Source organism: Notothenia rossii, assembly GCF_949606895.1.
Source record: "Notothenia rossii genome assembly, contig: scaffold_316, whole genome shotgun sequence".
NCBI classification, from domain to species: Eukaryota; Metazoa; Chordata; class Actinopteri; order Perciformes; family Nototheniidae; genus Notothenia; species Notothenia rossii.
In genome coordinates this window covers 1-14,640 of record NW_027639557.1, presented here as the reverse complement: position 1 = coordinate 14,640, position 14,640 = coordinate 1, and the positions used below count along the sequence as shown (strand labels likewise).

Here is a 14,640-nt window from a genome sequence, read left to right as displayed (position 1 = left end):
CTAAACTAATTGTGATATATTACTATATTACATTTCAGCTGTAGGATTGCTCTCCTCAAACCACCGTATGAGTAGGCTCATGCCTATGTTTATCCACCTCAAGCATGAGAAAAACATCAGACTAGGGCCATTAATTCTCACAGGAAATTAGCATGGCTCTCTACTGGTGGAGAAAGGGAAGTTAATGTAAGGAGGTATGCACATTTAACAGTGGAAATAATTTAGTTAATATGAAACGCAGAAATGTGTTAAATTGAAACACGAAAAAATACATTCAAAGTATTTTGCACACAAACACAAGCAGATGTGTTAATGAATAACTACATGTTTATTTACAGGCTGCTTTAGTGGTCATTCCAGAGGCAGTAATAAGACATTATTATTTGAATAACATTCACAGTAAACAAGATAATACAAGGCAGGGAGATGACATTATTTGTATCCCACAGCTTTCCACAAGAGAAATATAAGTCATGTTTGACTTTATGGTGCAGATATGATCCTCCAGAGGCGGTGAGAAACCACACAGAATAGGGTTGAATTTATATTGAAAGCCAAGAGAAGCACAGCTATGTGCCAAAAAGATAAAACGGAGAGATTTTCTATTCCTGTATTAATACAACCGTTTTCAGTGTAGAGTATAGAGCAAAAACACGAAACAACTTAAGACAGGAAATGTAGTGTTCTTGAACCGTTCATGTGAAAGTGTTTAATTAAAGAAGGCCATTTATACAGTCGGCTATTCATTCCTTTAAAATGATCAAGTCTTTGGTACAAAACTTGAAAGGCAATTGACGAATTTCATGCAAGCAAACACAGAAGCTATCATACATACATACAAATGTGTTTTTTCACATTTGTACACTGGCAAGTAGCAGTTTTGGATGATGGCTCAGACATTAACACACTCAAACATCAACGTTTCAAAAGTTGTAATGTACACCAATGTTATGTACCAAAAAAAAGGTGATGTCGTCAATGCGTGCCCTGGTTAACCGTCAGAGACATCATAATTATGAAAGGTTTTGGAGTCACTGTTGGGCCCCCTCCCTCACTTCTAACTTACAGTACAGTAGTATTTCATCACTTTTCCACTCGGTGACGATCCCATCCAGCTTATGACCCTTTAATATACACACATTCACTTTAATGTTCATCCCAACTAGTTACAGTGAAGTGCTTGGATATATTCACATTCAATTATGTGACCACACATTCAAATGTCAGGGCTTTAATATAAATAAATTAAAAGCCAATGTTATAAAATTAGTTATTCATAAAAAACATGTCATTATGTTACGTAATTGAATGACGATTCAATACATTTTAAATATTTTTTTATTGTCCCAATCTATATTATTCCAGAATATTACTGCAGGCACAACAAAGTGATTAGTGGCAATAAATCACAGTATAAAACTGCAATACTCACGAGTATCACATAATATTAGGAATCACAATGGTGTGGCCCAAGTGCTGGGACGACCTGGGTGAAATGATGTATTTCCACCAAAAAGAAAAATAGTGGCTTTCAGGCCTCCATAGATGAAATGTATTAAAAAAACAAGTGGTTTTCTTTAACCTGAACCACTCTTTGCTACTGTAGGCTTATGGTACCTGAATCCAAAAATGCCAACATGTAGCATAAGGCAGCGAGGAGACAACTGGAAAAGTCTGATATTCTAAATCGAAGCACATCATTTCCTTTGTTTTGTCTGAATATGTGGTCAACAAGCATTTCAACATTGACATTGGACTACTCATTGCTCTACTCTAACCAATAAGATGAAAGCATGCAACCACTTGCGTTTAAAAAATGAACACGTTGCTACATGCAAATGTTCTAAGTAGTCTCAAAACCAGCAGAAACCACAGAGAACCAGGTGGTGTCTCCTCTAAAAAAGGACCCAGTGGTGAACATTTGGTGCAGTCCATTCTCCAGCAGGGCATGATGGTAAGAGTTATCTGTGCACAGCTCTGATGACCCATTCTGCAGTAGGGTTCAGCTCGAAGAGGTCTTTCATGTATGTTTCTCCATCCAGACATCTCTCCTCTGAGGGGACAACAGACAGAGAGGAGGAGGGGGGGGGGGGGGGGGGGCACAGAGGTGACGTGCAACAACATTAACATTAACCTTTCTGTTGGTCGCTTGTTAGCAGACCCTTCACGCGATAGCGGAGCGAACAGGTACAGGCAGGGCCCATAGTGATAGCCCTATAGTTTAAATCTACTACTCACAAATAAACATATGGACATGGGTTACTATTTGAAAAAAAAAGGTAAATGTATTTAGGAACCTATCAATGTGATTTTAAGTGGGGGTGGACCTCAAATCCTCTAGGGGGGGCCGAGGGCATGCTCCCCCGGTAAGATTTTTTTAAAACATTTTTTAATTAAATGCATCAATCTGGTGCACTTTGAAGGGACTAGATCTATGGAACAGAACTGTATACATTTCAATTATCATCAAATCATGGCCATAACCGATAACATCCCATTTCCATCTTACCTTTTTTTCACCTAGTTAATTTTTGATTTATTATTCATGCATATTTTACTAATCACTACCCCCTCGAATGGAAATATGTGTTTACATAAATGGTGACCAAACCGTTTGAGACCCACAGAGAACTTAGACTAAGTTAACTATCTAAACAATCAGAGAGTCCTTTACCTCACCTGAGCTGAGGTTATCCCGAGCTTGACTGACACACAGAGACCAATGAAGGGCTTTGATTTATGATCTGTATGACAGTGGCCATGTCGGCAGGCCACATCATGTAGACAGCCAGTCACCCTGTGTGAGGCAGGCCACTTAACAGGCCAGGCCATCGGGAAACCCCCCGGTCCTCCCGATGGCCAGTCCGGGACTGGGTACAGGAGGCGTAGAGCGAGGGATGATTGTCCCCAAGTTGATCCATCGCAGATGGCGTCGTGGTCGCGGACGAAAAAAGAAAAACAAATATACCTGGGCGGCCCGCGCAAGTAAAGTCTATGTGTGGGAAACCCTGCATACCGTTACACTCATAACAGGAAGTACGTTTTTCCTCAATCAGGCCTGCCTCGTGTCTCACTAGCAAGGTTATTCGCAGAGAAAACGAATGATTCACATTGTAATATATTCGTTTGTAGCAGGAGCAAGACTTACTGATGTTTCCACCAATCTCATAGAGACACAGCTCTTCTTGTTCCACTGCCATTGAACTGCAGGGAAGAAGAAAGAAAAAGCAAGTAAGAGGAAGAGCTAAAAGGTAGAATAGGCATTTTTTTAGGGGTGGTGTTGAAACAATTCCCTAACTGTATATTCTTTAGCCATTTTTTTATTTAAGTGATCGAAAAAGGGAAACCAACCTGCCAGAATTTGAAAAAATACAGTCCCCCACAATGTTGCGAATAGTTTAAAGTTTAAACTGATGCTACTGTAGCTACTGCCGATTGCCTTAAGCAACTGAAAGGCTAAACTTATAGCAACAGTCATTTTCTGTATTTGTAAGTCTTTGTTGATATTGTCAGACTCTTTTTTTATTTTAGTCATTCTTACTTTTTAGTGAGCAAACAAAAGGAGCTCTCTTAAATGAGCTGTGCTTGGCCAAAGTCTACCTTTTTTAAAAGAGGAATCTATACATCTCTCAGACCAATACAATTCCAATATGCTCAAATCAAGGGTTATTATACTGCCTACCCCATATTTAAGGCAACATAAAGAGAGGTCAGGCCTCATATTGATAAGATAAAGTACTGTGTGTGTTGGTACAGTGCTGCATGTAGACATTACCTGTCCTGGCTGAGGAAGCGTGTTAAAACATCAGCAGCCTGCAACTCTCCAGTAAGCTGAACTGCCATGGACACTTTACTGAACTGTGGAGCTTGAACTCGAATAAATCCCTGTGAGCTCTCCTGGTTGGAAATACCGACGGATATAAAGAGAGAGGGAGAAAGATTAACATACAGTCCATTATGTTGTCTTTTCATCAACACTTTAAAAAGGAAACATTGTACTCCACACACACACACACACACACACACACACACACACACACACACACACACACACACACACACACACACACACACACACACACACACACACACACACACACACACACACACACACACACACACACACACACACACACACACACACACACACACACACACACACACACACACACACACACACACACACACACACACACACACACACACACACACACACACACACACACACACACACACACACACACACACACACACACACACACACACACACGGCCGGGGCTTCACTTCACTGCAAGAATGAGGAACTAGGATACATTCCTGCTCTGCTGTTTAACAAACTGCAGACTCTGTTTGGTCTAAAAGCACTTAGCTGAGAATGACAAGTGTTGCCGTGGTTACTCACTATCCACTATATTGTTAAGGAGAACAGCAATTGTATTAATTGCTAGGATACGTAAATGTCCCCTCTGTGGGACTAATAAACGGATTCTGATCCACAAGAAACGACTGTGGAAGCAAAAAAAAGAAGTGTGATCGAATTTGTTCTCATTACTATTATATACGTCCACGTAAAATAAATATACTGTAAATATGGAATGATATTTATTGTCAGTTTGTTTGCTCTTAATGCCAACATGTTGCACCAACAGACTGTAGAAAGGATTGCACCCAGAGAACAAAATACCCACATATCATTCCTACACTTCACCACTAGATTTCCCTGTTTCTCCACAGACTATTGAGAAATAGTTCTGCTTTAGTCAGAGTCTCGTTTAAATAGTTTCCTACCATTTCAATTACATTTTATAGCACTGGTGGTTAAAAAACATGGTCGTCCTGAAAAGTGTTTTGCTTCATTAACATTGTTGACATTGACTCCTTTTTGTAGAACTAGATTCCGGGCTGCAAATGTTTCTGAATTTTATATAAAATAGATGAAATCATTTCAGAGATTCACTTGTGTTTTTTTTATGTAAGGAAATACTTTAAAAAAGGCACACAACAGAAGACCTAATTTGTGTTAAAGAGCCCTCTGACATCAATTTTAAAGCACCATGAAGTACATTTATATGAACATAATAAATAAATGTTGTATCTGGGAAACCTCTGTATGTAAAAGAAATGTGGTACAATACAAATTAAAACATTTAGAGAAACCTTTGCTGTGGCTCTGAAACCTTCACTGGTTCTAATGTATTCCCACTGACCTCTACATGACCCCTACATTTAAACTCCTACCTCAGGAACAGCCTTCTCTGATGGTTTGTCTGTGGTCATCTTCTTCAGCAGCTTCCTCACGGCTCTCTCTTTGTATTGTTTCCGATGACTTTCCATGTTCTGTTGTCTGACCTGGGTCATAATGAACTTTGGGATCTGGTGATAAGACGCAGTGAACAGGAGATCTTATAACCTTGTTACACACTGACCCATCCTCCACCTTTAGCACAAATATACCTTTCAGAGTAACCAAGACAAATCAGGATGCATTGAGAAACATCGTTCTCCATTGATTCAGTCACACAAGCCATGACATGGACTAAAGAATGTCATTTTTTGAATGCTTACTGTCCACAAAAGATTCTGATATCGAATCAGCAGCCGGACGATGTGGGCTGTGCTGGTTGCCATGGAGAACTCCTGCTGTTCAGTCACCTTGGAGCGGAAGCCTTTGAACATGAAGATGTTGGGCGCCATGACAACAGAGACATTGTTGAGAGTCATTTTATTCTTGTCCTGGTGGTCGATCACACGGTGGAAAAACTCCACTAATGCCTAGGGGGAAGCAAACACAATCCATTTGACAAATATAATTATCAAAGGGTTTTTATTTGTATTTACTGAAGGGAAACATGAGTGTGTATTTACCTTCAAAGTGTCACGGTTGGTCTCAGGTAACAAAAGGATGAGCAGATTCAAAGCCTGCAGCTGCTGCTTCTTAGTGGGGAGCTCTACACACACACACACACACACACACACACACACACACACACACACACACACACACACACACACACACACACACACACACACACACACACACACACACACACACACACACACACACACACACACACACACACACACACACACACACACACACACACACACACACACACACACACACACACACACACACACACACACACACACACACACACACACACACACACACACACACACACACACACACACACACACACACACACACACACACACACACAGGTTTAATGCAGATTAATGTGGGAGTAAATCAAGCAGAATACTTCATGAACAGATGCCACACGTACTGTTGACGGCAAAAAAAGCGTTGAGGTACTCCACAGTCAGCAGAGGGAGGGGTAACTCCCTGATGAACAGCTTCAAAAGGCTGGCGGCATCGTGCTGCTTTAACTGCTGCCATGGAAACGTCCCGTCGTAGAAAGACGTCTCGAACTCCTGGCACAGCAACTGGATTTGGGACAGAAACACACAGGAAAGCTTTTTTTATTACATTATCACTAAAACGTACATATTGTAGATAGGCTTTATCGTATTAAAGTTCAAATGTTAATCTATACGACTGTTATTTCATAAAATTATTGCATTATGCATTTGTCTCAGACTGTTATATTGTTTAAGCCTCTCCTGTTTTCAAAAGTCTAAGTCTTGTTCTTTCTTATCTTATTATAAAAGCTATCTGTTAAGCCCAGTTTACCACCACTTGGATGAAGTATGAAGGTGTAATACTAATAAAATGTGATTATTGATTGATGCTATTGCCACACTTACCAATCTTAGCATGTTACAGTGTCTGTAGTGATAGTGTTAAAATGCTTAAACAAACCTTGACTCTCGTGGCTGCTCCAGGGATCCGTAGCAGCCCCTCTGTGTCCAGCCCTTCCTCCTCTATATGATTAATGAGCTAGGAATAAGAAAGAGGGATACAGGTTAAATATCACAAGCAGAAAAAGTCAGTTCCATATTTGTTAGGTTCAGGTTGCATTGTGGGTAGTGTAAATTGATTCATTGACATATCCCTGTTGTATAATCAATGACTGTTTCCCCTCATCATAGCTGTAATGGTGAATCGTCCTCATCTCAGACTGATGTGATCGGCTGATGGACTCACCCTCTGCAGTATTAATGGCACTTTGGTCCCAGGAGCCCGTCTGTGGTCTTGTTCCAATAAAGTGACAAGAGGAACACCAAACAGGCCACTCTCTGCACACAAACAAGCACAAATATTTAGTAAAACAGTCGTACATTGCATGTTTACCTGGAATAAATAGCAATTTGTTTTTCTTTTTGTGTGTGCATAAATACTTTACATGTGTGTGTTTACTTTGTATGTCTTAGTTTGTGTTTCTCTGTAGGTCAGAGTGTGTCAATACAGTTTGTATGTGTGTGTGTGTGTGTGTGTGTGTGTGTGTGTGTGTGTGTGTGTGTGTGTGTGTGTGTGTGTGTGTGTGTGTGTGTGTGTGTGTGTGTGTGTGTGTGTGTGTGTGTGTGTGTGTGTGTGTGTGTGTGTGTGTGTGTTTACCTTTAGTTTTAACTTTGACAGGTTTGTCTGCCTTCAGGTCGATCCCAGCAGTATCGAACAGGGCAGTCGACTCCACGAGCACCAGCCTGCGCACCTGACAGAACATTACAGCGAGAGAACAAATATTTATAAGACAATGAAATAAAATGGGAACTGATTTAATGGACAACTCAACAAAATAAACTCTTATTGGGCAATTTGTCCCAGAAAGGCATTATAATATAATAAATATAAATCATGATATTTTGGTTATTAATTTACTAGGACAAGCATTGCTGCCATGAAGGACATGTCAAATAACACATTTTAAACTATTATTTAATAAATGTTCTATTCTAACTAAAAAAGATATTTTAAAAAAGGGGCTATGGACTGTGAACTAAACCATTGAATGAAAGATGATCATTGAAACATTGCAATTTTATGCAATTATTGCATCCACACATCATTTCCCTCACTAACCTTTTTCATATCCAGAGGAGACAGATCTCCTATTCTGGTCTGACCGGTTTTATCTCGGAGAAGCTTAAAGTTCTGCAGAGGAAAAATTAAAAGAGAGAGGGAGACAGAAGGAAGTCAGTGACTGTGGGAGAAAATATTAAAAGTAAACACTCTGCCAAATTAATTTACAACTGTATTTATTTCCATATGAAGGTTGAATGAAAGCTGAGCACATGGGACAGCTTCAACCAGCAGATGGCAGTACAGACCAACACTTAATGCCAGCTTTTATTAGAATGAACAAATACACTTTATCAAACCTAAAAGTGCAAAGTGAGCATTAACAAAATCATTATCTCTGGTAATCATTGACTCACAACATTAAATATTACATGATATAATCACTATTATTACCCTGCCCTAAATGCAATTCAAAATTGACCTTTCTATCATTGCCTGCCAGCGCATTCAATCAGTGCACGCAGTTGATTTATTGTGACTTCCCCATTGGCTGATTGTATCAGCAAAGACACACAGCTGAGGAAGTGAATTGGCACTTAGCCTTCAGTTATTGTGTGTGTACAGGTGTGTGACTCACTGGTAGTTTGTCATCAGGTGAGTTTGGGCTAGCGGTGACCTTTGCCCTTTGGTGGTTGTCCCTGTAAGTGAGTGCCTGCTCGGAAAATGCCACTTCAACGTTCAGTTCTGTCTCCGTTTCTGCAGATAGACACGCATCTGCAAAGAATAAAAACATACGAATAAAACATACGACCAAACAAGTAGTCCAGTATAAATGTGCTTGTGTTGTAAAGTTGTGTTTACACATAAAGGCAATTACATGTGTTTTTCTGTAGAAATGCCACAGTCACTGAAGCACAAAGAGGTGTTTTTTTTCTGCACCTATAACCTCTTCATGGCAAATGAATAAGAATTTTGCCCCCACGTTTGAAAAGGGATGTACTTGTATAGTTAAACATTACAATATTATGTAGAAAAGTCTCTCATTCTGATGCTGTGTAGCTTTGACATTGAGAAAATAAAGCAACATTGTATTGCCATATGTTTCCAGTTAATCGTTTTATTCCATTTGTATAGTAGCTACAATATTAGCACTTCAATATTAAATGTGCAAACGAAGAAAGAGGCAAAAAGTTAATTGTTTTTATTGTATGATACTTAATCATGTTTTATCTTTTATAAGATAGTATTTCTAACATGAGTTACAAGGCGGACATGTATTTGGGCCTCAGCTTGTCCTTCTCCATGGTGACTACTGAACACATGTGTCTTTAGTCATTTGTCGCACCTACCAGCTGAAGTGATTTCTTTTTGTCCGTTCTCACTTTCCCCCTTCAGCTCAATGGGCTGCTCATGCTGGAACAAACACAGAGACACATTAGCACACAGTGTAATGTTCAAACAGTGACAGATTTACAACGAGCTCCCCCTCCTTTTGTACATTTTTTTCATGTTACATATTATCTTGTCTGTTAATTAGTGGACAAACTGTCCGTTCTAGTGAAAACATTTGTGCAAGACTCTTCAAAATGGTTTATTCTGCTGACCGGAGTAGTATGGAGTTTCAGTACTTTGAGCTCTTCCTAAATCAATATATGCGTTTTCCATTCATTGAATATCAAAGCAGTGTCTGGTATAATGAAGGGACTTGATTTTGAGGAAAGAAAGAGGTATTAGGTGGTGTAAAAACAGATTTTGCAATGTGTTTACCAGGAGACAGTAGAAGTAAGAAAAAACAAACAAACATTTAGCAAAGTTGTGAACACTTCCTCTGTGGTAAAAAAAAGGGAACTATATAAAATGTGTGTTGTGGTGTGATGCTTCCAACTCATGCTATCAAAGGGGGAAGAGATCATAAAAGGAAAAAACTGTATCAACTTCATTTTTTCCGAAACCATCTGGTTAGCTAAACTAAGCACAAAGTCTAATCTTACTGTGTTACTAAGTGAGTTTCAGAGGTGGTAGAAGGTGGATTTTGTTACTTTGGACAGGCTAGCTGTTTCCAGCCTTTATTTAATTTATACATATAAAAAAGAGAGGGTAAAAATTAAAGAAAAAATGTATCATTCTTGAAATGACATAAGAAAAACATGAAGATACATACCTTATTAAATATCAAGTCATAGAACATATAGCAATATATATAAATATCAGCAACTAATACATTATTGATAACCATGAATGCTTTGCTGGGCTAACTGGCCGCTGGCTTTAGCTTCATATTTAACATGAGTGGTATCAATTTGTCATCTTAATCTCAATGGAGAAAATGTAGGAATATTTCTTGAATGAGGTCTTCAAATCTTTGTAACACAGATTTAAAATGTTTGATGAAACACACTTAAAGTTATTAAAACCAGTGACACAGTTTACAGCTGAACACCTGTTCCTGGCCTTTTTTAGATCCTATTATTAAAATGGTGTTATGTGTGTGCTTGGCCTCACCTTTTCAGGAGGTCTGAATATATCTCTAACATCAGAACGTGTTGCCGGTTGCGTCGTCGAAGCAACGTCTGCTGTAGTGTTGTCACACGGCGCTCTACTGCTGCCGCCTGCGATCTGGTGAGCGTGGACAGAAACACGGCACTGTCTTCTTCCTGTCAATCAAAAATAAATCTGATGAGTGAATTGCTTTAATATCTAAACATTACATTACATATTACTTGTTAGATGCTTTTATCCAAAGCGACTTACATACTCAATACTTAGGACAATCCCTACAGGAGCAATTTGGGGTGAAGTGTCCTGCCCTGGATACAACGACATGCTGACTGCAGTAGGATTTGAACCTGTGACCCCCTGATCCGAACACCAACGCACTATTCCACTGCGCCACACATACAGAATATCTAATGCCTTTAGTCAGGTTATGCTCACTGAAAGATGTTAACTGCAAATATGAAACCCTGACTCAACCTGGACTAAATATTTGAATAAGGGAAAGATGATTGACACCTGATCCTGGTCAGCCGCTAGTGAGTCATCAAACAGCCGCGCTAGCCCCGCCTCCGTAAGCCACGCCTCCTCCTGTTCGCCTTCTGGAAGAGAAATTAGAGGAAGATAACAACAAAAACGAATTGTTTTATTAGTTCCTGAGATGGGATATCACAATTGTGTTTCTTAAATGCAAAAGTAAAGGCAAACGTTTTTATTTATTTAACAATTCTACAGGTGCAGGAAAGGGAAAGGTGTAACCGCAAACAGAGCGGGACACACATACCATACAGGAAGAGTGTGTTTGCTCCAGAGAACATAGTCTTCATAAACATGCTAAATAACACTTGGATATATACACACAAATTGTATTCCTCTTATGCAAGGAGAGAAGAGGTAGCATTTTTGATAAACAGCTTTTTAAATGTAATAAAAGTCACTCCGAATCACTCTGGTCCAAAACATTTAGAGGATTTAATAAGATGGATTGTGATAAAAAAAACATAAGCTAATACATTTCCTTATCTGGGAAAAAAAAACAAAAAACGTAATGAGACCTTCATGCTATATTGTATTTTAAAAAATGTTAAGAAGTACCATATACATTTTCTCTTTGATTTATCTGGTATTTTTGGATGTACCATAATAATTAGAAATAACATACGTAATTTTCGGACTATAAGCCGCACCTGAATATAAGCCGCAGCAGCGGCATACCACTCTCGGTTCCACTTTTACTTTTGCGCGCTACCTGTCTCACTCTTTTCCGACCTCCAGCTTTTCCTGCTGGAACCCGCCGCTTAAAGGTGGGGGTCTGCGGACCGGCCATAGAGCCCATAGAGTTAAAGGTGTTGGCCGTTAGCTGTAAAAATCCATAGATTAGCCGCACCGTTATATAAGCCGCAGCGTCGAAAAATAGGGAAAAAGGCGCGGCTTATAGTCCGAAAATTACGGTATTTAAGATTGTTCAGAAAATGTATGTGCCCCAGATGTGATGTAAAGTATTTCCAGTATATCTTAGTGCCATTTTTAAGCTTTGAGCAAATGTAATGATTATTGGGATACAATCTGGAAATGTATTTATGTGACAAATATATATTTTCCCATGCCTAATTAAAATGCTTTCCAATTGAAATAATGTAGAAAAATAAGCAAAGTAAGTGGGAGGCCCTTTGTCTCAAAATCCACAGGTCTGGAGCCACAAACATGCCCAAACTAGCCTGTGATCAAAACCTGCCAATATATCATCTGTTCTGTAAGTAGACTGCTCCAAATCAGGAACAAAACACATGAGGTTTAATGACTGTCTGTGTTGAAACGGGGAAACGCATGTCCCTTTCAGGTCTATCCACGGACACGGCGTATCCTACCCTCAGGAATTTTCTGCTGCTCCTCCTCTGGCACTTCCCCTTCTCCTCCTGCGTCTCCTCTCCCTGATCCTCCTCCCGAGCTGGTGATATTCTCCACCTCCTTCCAATAGTCGTCCATCTCCAGCTCGTCCAGAGAGTCCTGCCAGACATGTGAAGAGACATGCATGATATGACAATTTCAACATTTAGTTTCAAGTTCCCATTCGCGTTTCATATCTTGTTTTTGTCCTCAACAGAAGAAAGGTCAGATAGAAGCACAGACGTTAAACAAGAAGCAGCAGTCTAAACATGTCGTTATAACTGGGTGTACACCTTCTCTCATTTATACACTAAACACGCATATTTTACATAAAACATTTTTAACAGACTTTGGAGCTCTTCCAAAAAAGCATTTCAGTTAGGTTGATTTGTTGGGTTGTTACCGAGTGTATACGCTGGCTTGCTATGCACTGCTCATTCCTTAAGAATCACAAGTGAAGCCACCCAAGAGCTGTAAATTACTGAAAAATATGAGGGCCAAATAAACCCTTCCAGGGAGAGGAGACGCAGGAGGTTACGCACCACACTGTAACAGTGTTAAGCAAAAGAAACCAGTACAATGTTCTAGAAGAAAGATGGCTGCCGTGTCTCTAGCTCCTCTCCAACTTTTCGTTTTATTTCAGTGTTTGCTTACACTTTGGTGTGTACTTTTAACTTTGGCTACCTGTTGTTGTGGCTGCTGTACCTGAGCGGCGCAGGAGAAAGACATCTTTAGAATTATTATCATAATAGTTAATTGTACTTCACTGTACAATATTTAACCTTACATTCTGTTTCTTTCACCTGCACTATTTAATCCAAATGTATCGTACTCTGTTCATTTGGATTATTAAAATTTTTGTAATATTATATTATTGTTATTTTGTTGTCTTAAGTCCTTTATACACGCATTGCACTGTTGGAGATGCTCGCGGACCTAAGATTTTCATTGCCATAACAACACTGTAGCTACTCTGCACATGATAATAAAATCCTTGAATTTTGAATCTATTCAGCTTACTAAAATACAAGCAATATCATGTATGAAAGTCATACAATATATAGAGTGCTCAAATTGATTAATAACGGGACTATAATATTAGTTTGAAGGTTTAATGATGCCGAAATAAGCCCTGAGATTGTGCATGTTGTTGTTGTTGAGGGTTATCTGCCATTTTAAAATGACATACAATAGCAGTGTAACTTTCCAACAATCCAAACTTTGAGAAAATATCACAGCAGAATATCATCAGAATGTGACATGAGGGTATACTTACTGTAGCAACAACCCAACTCTGGGAAATACGTTGCCAAGTCACTAAATGAACGATTCTCCCATGCAGCCTACCTGAGAGTTGCTGCGCAGACAAGGTGTCCGTGGCCTGGGCCTGATTTGGGACTGGGACTGTGTCGGGGGCTGGAGCCGGGCTTTGGGCTGAAGGAGGGCTGAGACCAGGGGCTGGAGGCAGCACTGGGGTTGAGTAGTGACGGTGGGTCAGTAGTGGAGGTTTTTGTCCCGCCTTCGGTAGCAGAAGGCCCGGATTCATCTGCTAGATGTGTGTTCTGGTTCTGTTGAACAGTGTAGTGGCCAGTCCTGCGAGTACAACAGAGGAACAGAGAGAAGGAAATCAGGGAGTTAAAAACATACAAAATCTGGTGATCTGTAGGAACAAGTCTCCAAACCTGGCCAACATGCTCCAACAAAACTACTAATCTTGATTTAGAAGAGCGTGTTGCCCAAGGTTTCACTTACAGCTGTGCACTTAGCCCTTGTTTACCAGTGACGCTATGAAAGTTACAGCATGGATCATAAACATATTCTATTGGATTATAAATGTAAGATTGTGTAAGAAGAACAAGCTGGATTGTGCTCTATGAAGAGGTTTGTATGGGCAGACAGATTTCCGAGATATTGGCTGTTCAAACTCCCATATTTTTCTACAGATATGGCGTTAAATTGAGTATTTAGCGTTTTTCTGTGTATGAGTATCTTAATGGGTGATTTTGAACACACTCATCATTTTTTTCCTCGTAAACAGTCAGTGTGTTGAATTCCCAGCCAGTCAGCTAATGAGGAAACTGCAGGGACTAAGAATAGCAGCCTCACACAGCCAGCTCAGCTTACACTTAACTATCTATTAGCATAGGCTAGCATAGTCTAGCTGATACAGCATGAAGCATTAGTGCTAATTATAGTTAAGGATGATTACCCAGCTCTAATCATTGAAACTGTTTTCCATACACACTCTCTGAGGTGCGAATCAGCTGATCATATAATAACCATTACACAACTTAATGGTAGTGTGGGTGAATCATACTAGAATGACGCAAAGACTAGAA

The 14,640-nt window shown here is 39.7% G+C and overlaps 1 protein-coding gene across 1 annotated transcript; it reads right to left on the bottom strand.

The window, feature by feature from the left end:
* Nucleotides 1–305: 305 nt before the first annotated feature.
* On the bottom strand, nucleotides 306–13,961 carry LOC307027665 (rho GTPase-activating protein 18-like; the record flags this gene model as incomplete). The annotated part of the gene is given in 19 exon segments (XM_079695948.1): nucleotides 306–2,053; nucleotides 3,149–3,204; nucleotides 3,776–3,897; nucleotides 5,239–5,373; nucleotides 5,566–5,772; nucleotides 5,866–5,948; nucleotides 6,288–6,447; nucleotides 6,824–6,901; nucleotides 7,109–7,200; nucleotides 7,520–7,613; nucleotides 7,982–8,053; nucleotides 8,559–8,695; nucleotides 9,271–9,334; nucleotides 10,424–10,458; nucleotides 10,461–10,575; nucleotides 10,934–11,016; nucleotides 12,283–12,421; nucleotides 13,649–13,701; nucleotides 13,704–13,961. Coding segments are annotated over 19 exon segments (2,075 nt in total), but the record flags the coding sequence as incomplete, so codon positions are not given.
* Between the last annotated feature and the right edge of the window lie 679 nt (nucleotides 13,962–14,640).